Source organism: Portunus trituberculatus, chromosome 50 (genome assembly GCF_017591435.1).
Source record: "Portunus trituberculatus isolate SZX2019 chromosome 50, ASM1759143v1, whole genome shotgun sequence".
Lineage (NCBI taxonomy): Eukaryota > Metazoa > Arthropoda > Malacostraca > Decapoda > Portunidae > Portunus > Portunus trituberculatus.
Genome location: NC_059304.1, coordinates 17805627 through 17818607, shown reverse-complemented (window position 1 = coordinate 17818607; position 12981 = coordinate 17805627). Strand labels below are relative to the sequence as shown.

At 38.6% G+C, this 12981-nt stretch overlaps 1 protein-coding gene across 3 annotated transcripts; it reads left to right on the top strand.

Annotated features, from left to right (window-relative positions):
* Nucleotides 1-2035: 2035 nt before the first annotated feature.
* LOC123499634 (putative RNA polymerase II subunit B1 CTD phosphatase rpap2) lies at nucleotides 2036-12981 on the top strand. 3 transcript variants are annotated; one of them, XM_045247961.1, is made up of 10 exons: nucleotides 2036-2575; nucleotides 5313-5427; nucleotides 5634-5795; nucleotides 6884-7049; nucleotides 7186-7436; nucleotides 7626-7749; nucleotides 8081-8265; nucleotides 8381-8610; nucleotides 11784-11933; nucleotides 12543-12981. In XM_045247961.1, the coding sequence occupies exons 1-10, from the start codon at nucleotides 2514-2516 to the stop codon at nucleotides 12889-12891; spliced, it is 1794 nt and encodes a 597-aa protein (XP_045103896.1). In that variant the 5' UTR covers nucleotides 2036-2513; the 3' UTR covers nucleotides 12892-12981. The 3 variants fall into 3 exon arrangements, with proteins under 3 accessions (XP_045103896.1, XP_045103897.1, XP_045103898.1); XM_045247962.1 differs by having other exon boundaries at nucleotides 2036-2580; XM_045247963.1 differs by lacking the exon at nucleotides 12543-12981 and having other exon boundaries at nucleotides 11779-11932.

The window sequence follows — 12981 nt, the reverse complement described above, 5'->3', positions numbered from 1 at the left end:
AGAGAGAGAGAGATTTTATTTGATTTGCTTAACTTATTATGCAGTGTTTATCGAATCACCAAAACAATGTCAAACACTCTGGCGCACCTCAGGACACCGCCACCCAATGGGGCAGAATCTTGCCCGCCAAGCTCCGCCGTGGAGTGAGTGACTTGTGTCTCCAACTTTTGTGAACACTGTAACTGTCTCCTCAACTGGCAGTGCTACTCTTGCAGAACTCCCTCATAACCTACCTAGTATGTGCATTTAATAACCCCGTTCATAATTACACGGGTTGGCTGGTTTTTACAATTTCACTCATATATTTTCAGTGCATAATTTTGGTATTCCTCAAGCCACTGCATTTAACTCACTCTCTCGCTATCATTAACCCAGCTCCAGAGGTGCTGCATGCTTAACTACAGGCGCGCTTTCCGTGTGATTTGACGGCGTTTTTCGGTCCTTGAGGTGCGTGCATGAGCATGTCGTTAAATGTAGTGACACACACACACACACACACACACACACACCACTTGTCAGGAAGGTCACGACTCCAAAACTTGTGTCGTCTCTTTTTCTATATTATAGTGTTTCTTAACCAGCACTTCCTGCACTTGGCTGCGGTGGCGTCCAGCGGTTCCCAGGCTTTCCTCTACTTGAAAAAAAAAAAAAAACTTTCCTTTGGTCTTATCTTAGCACTAATTTTGTTTCATTCTTATTAGTAAGTGTAACGATCTCAGGTGCAATACAAAAATGCGAAAATTAAAGTGTAATGCTATACTATATGTCATTCATTTCAGTTCATGATTTTAATGTCAAACTCTACTGCAACAAGTGCGCCAGCCCAGTGTGGACAAGAGTTCTGAAACCCTTTGATTTCACATTATTTTTTTTTCATACATATATAACTCGCAGAGATAATTAGGTAATTGGGTTCCATTAAATGTTCTTTCCTTCACAATATTGATACACAGTTCTTATATGATATCATTAGACTCATTAAAACACCCTTGAAAGCATAAAGAACCTCCATGAGAACCCATTAAAAGTATCTGGAATAAGACGGTGAAGTGTTTAAAGGGCTTGGTTCTAGCACTGTTTCGGACAAGCATAGGTTTGTGTTTCAGCCACTCATTCTACGTTACAATGACTGCCGGACTGCATTTGCGTTATAAGAAACTCTTTGACACTTCACTAATTCTGTCTGTATATTTTGTTATCGAGAAAGACAAAACAAGTAAATAGACTAGATATCCACCTGTCTGACCATCCATCTATCTATTTGCGATCGTGTGTGTTCATCAATCACAATCTGTCTAATAATGTGCTGGTCATAACACAGGTGGCAGCCGAGCGTACTGTACGTGTCTTCACTTTCTCGCTGAGTGCACGATGGCTTCAGTCTGACCACACACGGCCTGGCTTTGTGCGTGTGTATGCAGGGAAAGTAAAGGAAGTGGAATTGACCACAGAGAGATGGGGTGGAACTGACGTGATGGAAGCCAGCATTATGTTATGTGATGCGTGCGTCTCTCCACTCTCATGAGTTTGGTATCTTCACGTCTTATTGCATGTCATCTCCCTGAACACCTCCAGTGAAATAGCCAGGCGTCTGCTGTGTTGCGACCCTTCTGTAATTCTGTAATGCATTGCAGCTGGCTGGCTGATTGACCTCTTGCACTCTGATGGAAGCCCGTATTCACTTGTTTATTATTCTTTTGACAACCAAAAGAAGGGATATTCAGATGTACTACTTACGTAGTTTCCATTACAGAGGAGCTTATAAGAGTGTTTCTCTGCGATGGTCACGATTCATGGTGGACATTTGCCTCTTACAAGTGTTTGGCTTCATTTGCGCTATTAGTGAACGTAGGTCCACTCACGGCCTTAGAGAGAGAGAGAGAGAGAGAGAGAGAGAGAGCATGTCTTGTGCAGTGGTGTACCAAAAATGTCAAACAAAACTTAATAGCGTTTTCACATCTGAAGTTTGCAGGGAGTAAAAACTAAGATTTCAGTTAGGATGGTCATGCATTGCATAGTTCCCAGTACCACCAAGGACCACTGACATAACCTGACGTAATCACTTACCACAGCCCATTGAGGCTTCTCAGCCTGCCTTCGTAATGTCAACAGTGTTCGAACGTTTTATGGAATTATAATAAAAATAAAAATAGAATATTTACTATAGCAGTGCTAAATACAGAAATTGGATTGGAAGTGGCGTCGAATGATTATTAAGAAACATTGGCATGAATGATGAATCCGACTTAAGGCAGGGATGTGCGCGAACCTGCGCCACCACAACACACTGTCTGGCAGTGTCTGCGTCGTGTGGTTGTGCTGTTGGCTTCTTGCAACATCAAGCACATCAGTCTTCCTCCAGATAACTGAACAGCTCTTCGGGAACTAAGCAGATAGCCTGCTTGCCACCAGCACCTTTGGGACACTAAAAGCTTTGGCACCACAGCCTGCATGGCCTCTCAATTCTGAAGAACGAGCTGCTGGGTGGTGGACCGCCGGTGGTGTGTTACACTATGTCACGGGGCGGCAGGACCAAGGCAAGGGCCAGACGAGAGGACCCCAAGCCCTCCAGAAGGTGAGGCACGTGATGGGAGAGGCACGTGTGGCACCAGTTCCTTGGTTTTCTTCCTCATTGTATGTGCAGAACAGCTGGTCTTGGCAGATCTGGCTACTCATTACTGGTATTGTTATTGTTGTGTTAATATGAATTAGATATATGCTTTACTAAGTCTTGATAATCATGGCAATATCAGTGAGTGGTCAGTTTTCAGTTAGATTAGGGTAAATTTTTACCTTTTCACTAGCCCTTCCTTTCGCCAGTGATTTTACTCTTGTTTTTTGGTTCACACAAAATTGGGGCAAATCTTTACAAAAATATCTTATTTTATCCCCTTCCAAATTAAATAAAAAACTAAGAGTAACTTTGGAAAAGCAAAACCATCAGTAATACATTAAACCGAACCTTATCTAATCTAGCTAACCTAGCCTAACCTTACTTAGTCTTTACTGCTTAACATAATCCTGCTAATAGCTTAATCATATCCTGTGGGATAGCAGCATACCACACAAAGAGCTTGGCAATTGTGTAACTGATGACATTTGCACATGCATGACATGAGATATGACCATACATAATTTGGTATTAAATAATAAGACAACAGAGCTGGGTGCAATTTTAATTTTTTCAGGTTCAACTTTGACTTTGCCATTTATCTGCCAGATCTGATATGACTGCCACTCAATTTTTTGCCTCCCAATGTAACTCACAACTTTGTGACTGACATTTTTTTTTTTTTTTTTTCCTGGGACAACTCAAATTATGAAGTAAACTTTAGTGCGATAACGGAAACATATTTTTTTATAAGGCAGAGAAACATTTATTGATTTTTTTGTAATGTGTTTTGGGGGTCAATACACAAGCTAAACTAATATCTGCAGGTCAACCTCCTTTCTTTATGTCATCCTGTCCCATCTCCTCCAGGAGGTCCATGTTCCCTTTGGAAAACACAAGCCCCTCAAAGTTAACTTCATCCAGGGACAACTTAGCCCTGAGGAATCCCTGGTGGTGCTGCATACTCTCTCTATTTTTAGCCAAATTAGGCTTTAAAACAAGCGTAAAACAGCCACGGCAATGTCTTTAAAAAAGTCATCTTTATTCTTGTTTAAAGTATTCCATTTTAATGTTGAAGGACATCATAGTTAGGTGATATCCTTCTCTGCCTGGTTTTGGCATGATCTCAAAATACTGTACTGTACTAACTCTGGCTAGTACAGTGGTAATGTGCTGGTCTTGCATTGCTAAGTGTGGCAGATCAAGTATCTCTTGGGCTCATGAGTTTAAGCTGTTTACTGGGAGGTTACTGCTGTGGTTGGAGCACCGGGTTGATGTTCTGGAGATCATCAAATGTGATGGATAGCGGAACTAAAACCAACAAACTTGAACTTTTTTTCTCACTTCAGCAAGTTAAACTTTCCCTCAGAACACTTCACATCCAGCATACATATTTCAAACTTGGAAGAAGTGACTGGTGGTATGGGTGAGAAATTTTCAAGACCCTCTCAAGCATGAAAAAACTGTGATATACTTGACCCTTGTTTTTCTGGACTAAATAGTGCAGGCACTGGTCCGGATAATGAAAAAGTCTGGATAACACAAATGGTCCTTTGTTTGCCAAATATGGATGTTTGTCTCCTTAGACTTGACAAACTGGAAAGTTTAGTCTATTTTGGTTTCCCTAACTAGTTGAAGCAAAACAAACTTAATCTAAGTTAACCTAACCCTAAAACTAACCTGACAGTAATAGCTGAGTTTGCAAAATAAGAAAACTTTATAGACGTGAAGGACAGTGAGTATATTACTACAGTAACAGATGGTTCGGCGAATCGTCCGATGATCAAAGATGCATTAAATTATTTGAAGGAGAGAGAGAGAGAGAGATTGTATGTATTATCATGAGTATTGGGAGTATTTTTAGATCAGATATATGGTAGGTGGTCTCAAAACAATCTTGATTGAATGCTCATTGTGTTCCTTGATAATCAAATAATCAAAGGACTGACAAATAAGGAACTACACTTATGTTTTATAGGTGGTATCTGCAAACTGGTGTACTGGTGAATTGTCCAGCTGGACGTTTCACTGGTGAATGAAATATATGATTCGCTGGTGATGGCAAACTGGCACCCTGCTAAACTGTCTTTAAACCATGTTCCCCACCGATTGTTGCTGCACATGCCACTTCATAACTGCAGCATCTAATGTAGCATCTTTTCCAGTCCTAACATTTTCTTTGGTGCACCTTTACCATTTTTACTTGATAATGCATCCACACAGTATTTGACTGAATATTTTACCAGCTAATCCTCTAATTTTTTAATGTCTGACACAGTTTGTTTTGCACATCATACTCCTCACAAACACTCATCACTAGCTCCTTTCTCTAATTTTCATATCAATTCCAGCTTTTTAGCCAAAGTTAGGGCCACTCATTTATGCTTAATACTCTTGGGAAGCATAAAAGTTCTGAGGTACCTATTGAAAATGCACAAACTTGTTCACTGAATCTGGACAAAATGCTGTGTTTAGGAGCATCAACCGGAATTGTTTATTGCCATCTACTAGGCGTTTCTGGCATTACATGAGATGCGCATTGTTTGAATTAATTTGTTGGCCATCTGGACTTGAATCATTAAATTATTATCTGGACATTGTTCGGATAAAGCAAAGTTTGGATAAATGAGAGTCGATTGTATGTAATACTTTAAAGGTTTCCCTGAACCAAAGACTTTTATTTTCATGTTGACTTTTCCAGGCAGGAGAATCTCAAGGCCACCTCAGAATGTGTCCAGGCAGCTCACCGTCGTGCCCAGGAATACTTTCTCAGCATGATAGAAGGCCCTGTGGAACCCCAGGTGTTTGTGGCCAAAGTAAGTTTGCTTTTTCGTGCTTGTAAAAAGTATGGATACATCATACTTCTACAAACTGCCAAGTGTAGTATTACAGAAATGAGAAAATTAAGATATTTTGTACCCGATTGCAAATGTAACCTAGGCTTTATAATTGAAATATTACTTGCTCATTAGAAGAAAGTTGGCAATAAACTGGTTAATCTTCATTCACTGTTCCTCTGCAGGCAAAGTACATCAACCCTCAGGTGTACAATGATGTAGTGGTAGAGCGTGCAGTTACAGGGCTGTGTGGTTACCCACTGTGCTCTAACACCTTCACTGACACCTATGGTTCCAGGAGCTATGTCATCCGTAACAATGTAGTCTATGACATCACTGAACGTAGGGTAAGTAGCCTAATATTGTCAGTCTTTGAGACCATTTCCTTCTCTGGGATTGGCTGCTGTAGGAAAGTCTTCATTTCTATGTGCTGGCCTTTATTCATCACATACCCAAAACTTAACATGTCATTTCTGATCATTCATTTGTTATCTGTTATATTTTATTGATTATATTAAGTTGTACATGTATTTGCTTTCCCTTTGAAAACACTTTCCAATAGTTTCTCAAGCCTATTAGGGCAGGGAAAATGTGGTATCCTTTTATAGAATTTTCATTTATCTAAAGTAGAAATATTGTTATTCTTCATACAAGCTTATTCCCACTGTGTTGTAGGGTCAGCCACTTGAGTTAACTTCTTCCATCTATTTCTGTTCATTGCATCCTCTTCTTGTAGTCCAAGTTTATTCATGTCACGCTTCAGCATATCTTTCCGTTTTATTCTCTGTCTACCCACACTCCTCCCTATAACTGGTATCAGCATTACTTCTTTACTGATTCCTCTTCATTCTTCACATGTCCAAAATATCTCAACCTTGCCTGTTTTGCCTTCTCTTTTATGACACACTCCATAGATGCTTCTTATGTTCTTCACTTTCTCTTTTTTCCAAGAGTGAGACACCAGCTATCCATCTCACCCTCCTCATCTCCATTGCACTTTTGTATACCTTCATTCACAATTTTAATGTTATTTTCCTATCTAGAATGACACCTCTAACTTCTTTCCATTTATACCATGCTTATTTCACCTTTTGTCTAACTGCTTTCTCCATACCTCCTTCCTCTGCTATTACTGATCCAAGATATTTAAACTCTTCTGACTGTTTAAGTGTTCTGCCATCTTCCGACATGATGTTGATTTCCTCGTGTCGTCCTCTGCTGCTTACCATTATCTCTCTCTTCTCTGTATTCACTTTCATTCCTTTTCTCTCTAGGCTGTCCTTCTGTGCCAAATACTTTTGCTAAAATTCCTATTTTGTATCCCCAATAATGACTAGATCATCGGCAAATAGCAACTCCCACAATTCAGTGTTTCCCTAAAGTAGAAATATTACAGAATCTCAAAAAAAAAAAAAATAAATAAAAAAAATTTCAGAATTTCTGCAGTAATGTATGCTATGAGGCATCACAGCTGGTGCATCAGCAAGTATTGACCCTGCCGCTGTACCTGAGGGACACAGAAGATGCTGACATCAAGGATATCTGCCTGCCCAACCTCACCAAGCTGAAGGGATCTCATGGCAAAGTTGTGGACATCACAGGTGTGTTGCTAAAGTTGGCTTTCTCTAAGGGACATTTAATGAGTTTGTAATAGCCATATAATGCTGTTAGATAGTGTACATGATTTTAGTATAGCCATTTTTTCTATTGGCCTGATTCAACTCTATTACTTTACAGGAGGTGTAGGCAATATTAAGATTGATAAGGATGAGAAGCCCCAGAGAAGGACAGCCTTTATGAGTGTTGATGAAATTGCCCGAGAATCCCTGGTTAACTTGTCGGAAAATGATGCAGACAAAAGTGCTCCGGACAAAAACGATCACAATTCAGACTGCAGTGTGAAGGAGAAAGAAATCAGCAATTGTGAATCAAAGGAGGACACAAAGGAGGAGGAGGCTACAGTGAACCCGCTTACTGATGTTCTATATGTATGTATGTTTGTCTTTTACCTTGTTACAGCAATGAAAATTTTTTTTTATATACTGTGCTAAGATCTCTGCAGATTCATGTGTGCCGTCACACCCAGAATCATTCCACTGATATTCCCTGAGGAATGTATCTAGTCACTTTCTTCTTTCTTTCTTAGTCACTTGCTAAACTGAAGTGCACTGTGGCAGGTGGAGAGTGTGATGAGACAGTGGGTGTCCTTTGATAGCCTACGGGTGATTCTGGGTGACCAGTACGTGAGGGGGATGCTGGAACACTGTGGACGCTCCTGGGACAATTACGACACCACATCAGGTTAGTTTATACCAGTACTGCTGCTCATTACTGTTTTTGTACCATTGGGATACGTTTGATTTCACAGATTTCTTTACTGTTTTTCTCATTAACACTAGTTTTCTATATCTATGCCACTTATGTTTGATGTATGCCTAAAATCTATTCCAAAATGATAATGTTGACCTTTAAAAACTACTCCAAGGGGATATTTTGACTTAATAGTTACTATTGTTATTTACTCACAATATTTATGCTTCTTCATGGCAAAAAAAAAAAATGCAAAGTTTGCTGTCAGTCATAAAGTAAGTGGGATGAGTTTATGCTTAGCTAATGAGGATATTGTCTGCAGGTTTAAGGCTGAGTGTGGAGGCCAAGGCAAAATATATTGCCATCTGCCGCAAGCTGGAGCAAGATGAAAGGCGGGAAGAGGAAGAAGACATCCTTGATAGACAATCAGGGAAGCAAACAGAGGCTCGGAAGCCTCTGCCAGACTATGCCCAATTGCAGCGTGATGTTAAGAAACAGCAACTAAAGGTGGGGAAGTGCATGATGAAGAAAAACTGAAAATTTGTCGTTTGGTTTTACAGAGCACATGCAATATATTTCATCATAAGAAGCAACTTTACAGGAAACCACTTAATATTTGCAGGTGGTGTCTTTCTTTGGAGGGAATGAGCTGTATGAAGAGGAAAAAGATCAGTTAGATACCATACCTGAGGAAAAAGAAGAGTCCCAGCCAAATACTAAAAGAACTTTTAAAGTAAATTTTAAGAAGCAATCGAATAATTCTGATGCAGGAGAGTCAACTTTGCCTCTTATTGACTCTTACTCTCAAGACGCTTGGCGGCAGAATATAGTGATTGAAAAAGTCACTACTTAGTAAGTACTTTTAAAACTTAATTGGTACAAATGTACTGTGAGCAACCCTGTGTGGAATTGCTGGCTGGTGTACAGGGTGTCATTGAGTTAAGTAAGGTACATGTAATTTGGGATTTGATAGTTCAAGTAATTTTAAGGTGAAAATTCTTTTTATACATACATGCTTTATTTTGCGAGAAATCAAAATAAGTTTTGAGTAACAGGTTTTGCTCGCCATTGTTGGGCCTCCGCCATCCCTCTTTCTCACCCACCTCCCCAGCGCACAATGTACTCGAATATTGATTGCCTCATGACATGAAGACAAAGATATTTTGTGTATACCAGGGGTGTGGAGTCGGATTTTCAGAAGTCCGTCTCCAGGAAATTTGAAGCAACAAATTTGAAGGTTGCGACTCCATCAGGGATGGGAAAAGATTAAACAAAAAGCCCGCTAGTTGCCACACCCAAAAAAGATGAGTTTTTCAAGAGAATCAATACTTACCTACATATTTTCGAGTCTTAGTAATAAAGTGTACTTGACGATTATATAATTATCAAATTATTAAATAGTACATATATAATAGTACACTTTTATTAAATAATTTATGATAAATTAATAAAAATTGTAATGCTTGATTGGACACATCCTCACTAAGTCAATTTCTCCCAATTTGTAGGAATCTTTACTGGAAAATTTATCACGTAAAGGAGTCGGAGTTGCTCATATTTTTACCGACTCCGACTCCACACCCCTGATGTATATATACTATACAGTAAGAACCTTACAGGAAACATTTAGCAAATGACATTAAATTTCTTGTTGCATTAGTGAAGAAAATGTACAGATAACACACCAATACAGTGGATGTTAAGTGTTACTTTTTTTTTTAATATACATGGCAATGTCCTGCAACAGTCACATGCTCACTACTGACAGATATTATTTTGACATCAGTTGGTAAGCCTCCCCCCCATCAGCTGACTTCTAAAGTTATGCAAGTGACTTTGGGAACATTAAATATTCTTGTGAGGACTTTCATGACGCAATGTGAATGCAGCTCAACACAGTGTACTCCATAGGACAACAACACCAGCAAAATAATACAAATACATGAAGAGGAACAATTCACTGAACAAAACGGCTTGGCATCACTTAAAAAGAATATCGTATTATTTAAAGGAACGTTTAGCCCTACAGGAGTGTATATGTATATTTTAGGCGAGTGAGTGAATAAAAATGCCAAGATGCTTGATGAGTTGGTGAATTGGACATGGAGAACCAGAATGAGATTATGGCTGAAGGACAAGTGACAGTGTGCTAGGAACCAAGGGCAGTTTTCTACATTGTTATTTATTTATCTTCAGGTCCCACAAATTCATAACTGTCACTCCACTGACCCTCTTAAGGCTTACAATTTGTCAATTTTAAATACATATATAGAAAGAAATAAGTTCGTGACATAATTTTCTTGGATGTAAATTATTTTGATATATTGATACTTTTAGGAATAAACAGTGTAGCCAAATGATGAAGGAAACATGATAGGTAGAAAATAACGCCTGACAGCTTGAGACATGCAGGTCACGCAGGGCAAGGTTGGTTTGAGTTTGGGGAAAACTGATCATACACCTTCCTGCAGTTATTTACAATAATACATTGTATCAAATATTTTAGTCATCATTACTGATATTTTTTGCTAAATTAGTAATAAGAACTGTTGGGGATCATTGTAATGTTGGCAAGAGTGCCTATGTCACAAGGTTAGGGGATCATTGTAATGTTGGCAAGAGTGCCTATGTCACAAGGTTAGAACCTGTCATAGATGGACTTATGACATAATTAGCAAGGACAGTTTGTAGAATACAGCTCCAAGAGTCTGCAATTGGTTATATGTTGGTGAATGAGAAAATGCAAGATTGTGGATTACATGTGGATTGATGAGGATCCATAATCTTGCATGTTTCTTCAGAGTGTATATACAGTTGCAGACTGTTGGGGCTGTATTATACACACCGTCATAGCTAATGACATGGTCATAGCAAGACAAAATGGTACTTTAGACACAAGTCTATCTATGACAGGCTCTAACCTTGTGACATAGGCAGGTCCACCCTGTTATAGCATCACCAGTGAGCATCATTGTAGGGACAGGCTGTATGCACCATAACACAATCATGAACAGTTTTATTATTAATTTAACAATAAATATTGGTAATGATGACCAAATAATGTCCTTATTTGATACAATTATACAACAATAAATATTGGTAATGATGACCAAATAATGTCCTTATTTGATACAATACAATAATGTATTATTATATCAAATAATGTCCTTATTTGATACAATAATGTATTATTATAAGTAAGTGCTGGTAGGGGTACAATCAGTTTTCCCCAAACTCATGTCTTGGGCTGTTAGGCAGTAACCTTTCTATCTATCATGTTTGTTTTGTTAGGATACATGGTCTAACTATTCCCAAAAGTAGTAATATAATGTCAAAATGATTTAGATAAAAAAGATTATATCAAAACCTATTTCTTTCTACATAAGATGGTCAGTAGAGTGATGATGTGAGACCTGACAATAAATATGTACAATACTGCCCTTGGTTCCTAACACACCAAGTCACTTGTCCTTCAGCCAGGGTCCAAGTCCAGTCTCATTCATAAACTTGTCAAGCATCTTACTATTCTCATTCATTTGTTCACCTAAAATACATACATATGCATTCATATCCCCCATAACAATCACTCTCTCCCTTCCATGTTCTCTTACAATCTTCAACACATTGTACTTCCTGCTATTCTCTGTAACTGCTCTCTCATCTTTGTCATGTACACACAGCCTAGTTTAGAGTGTTTCATTAGGTTAGTAATAATTCTCCATTTACACCACTTAGGCAACATTGATGGCCTGATTTGAGTGGTCAGTCCTATTTCAATAAAGTTTCTTAACTATAAAAATTAATACTTTCCTACATACATGAACATATTTAATCTTTTCACTGCTTCTTGCACATCTCTAGTTACTGACCACTGAGACATCTATTGTTCTACACTGACTTACAAACCTTGTAATGCCTAGAAATCTCAATGTATACATTTTATTGCTTTCTTTCTTGTATGTGTACAAAGATTTCATACTTTATAGTATTGTTAACTGTTGAATATTATTTAATGACTAGTTTAGTTTGCAGCAAATGCTGGAGATGACAACATTAAGTGTGCAGGAGATTCAGAAGCTGCTGACACCCATGGTGGCCACTTTCCACTTGTCTGCCAGTAACATCTCCTTCCAGCCTAAGCAGTGGCGCATTGTCACTCTTATTCTCCTCAAGCTGTAAGTATAGATGCCAGCAGTGATGGATTTTTTTATGCTCTATTATAAAGTAATCATTAACTGTAAAGTACCATTATATAGAGCAGGGTTGGGCAACCCCTGGCAAGCATGCCAAACGTGGCACGCAATAAGACAGGTTACCGTAACAACAGCCACAAAGTTTATGTATATTTAGCCATACAACACATGTCTTTCACCAAATAAAGATTATGTTTTATAGTCTCGACCTTCATATAAGCTTTCATTTGATGCTTAACTCTTCAATGTCTTCCTTTTCAGACTAAAAGACATGTATGTCCTAGTGCTGAAGGGGTTTAAGCTCTACATGCATAAACTTACTCTTCTTTCCTTCCTCTTCTAAAACCTTCATGTTTTAAATATGATAGCATTAATATCAGTTAGTAATATGCTATCAGTGTGCTCTAGTATCAAATATGTTCTCAAAAAAAAATGGTTGGCACGTGGAAAAGGTTTGTCAACTTTTTCAAAGACTTAGCTGATTTTGGCATGCACTCTCAGAAAGGTTGCCCACCTCTGATATAAAGAGCATATGGTACAGCAGTATTACTGAAATAATTTTGTGCTAATTATGAAATTTTCTAAACAAAGGTTAAGCGTGAGATACCAAACAATCCAAGATGCGCTGAGGACCGAGGAAGGCCTTAGCATGCAGATGTCCATACTCTCTGCCTCCTCCCTTGATCTTGGCTATGGTGATCGAGTCATTAGCTATCTGACGGAAATCCATCACATCTTAAGCAAGGACTTCACTGATGAAAACACTGAGGATCCAGAGAGTAGGAATGGTACTCCTCAGAATGCCGATATCACTCAGCAAACGTGTCCTAGAGGAGATTCTGGGGTTAGCAGGGTAAATGGAAGTATCAATAGTCTAGAGGCACAAGGACTTACTCAAGACATGGCACAAATAAAAATAATTGATAATTCTGTAGATTAAAAGGAGAAGATAAGATGTGCGACTTTTGTGATATTTGAAATTAGTTGTAATGTGACTATTTTTACATATTTGAATAAACAATTAACATAG

Bases quoted from the DNA above. Each gene is read 5' to 3' on its own strand.
- LOC123499634 (XM_045247961.1), top strand. From the start codon at position 2,514: ATGTCACGGGGCGGCAGGACCAAGGCAAGGGCCAGACGAGAGGACCCC. The intron at 5,796-6,883 runs GTAAGTAGCCTA...AAAAAATTTCAG, and splicing joins ATGACATCACTGAACGTAGG to AATTTCTGCAGTAATGTATG. The intron at 8,266-8,380 runs GTGGGGAAGTGC...TAATATTTGCAG, and splicing joins TTAAGAAACAGCAACTAAAG to GTGGTGTCTTTCTTTGGAGG.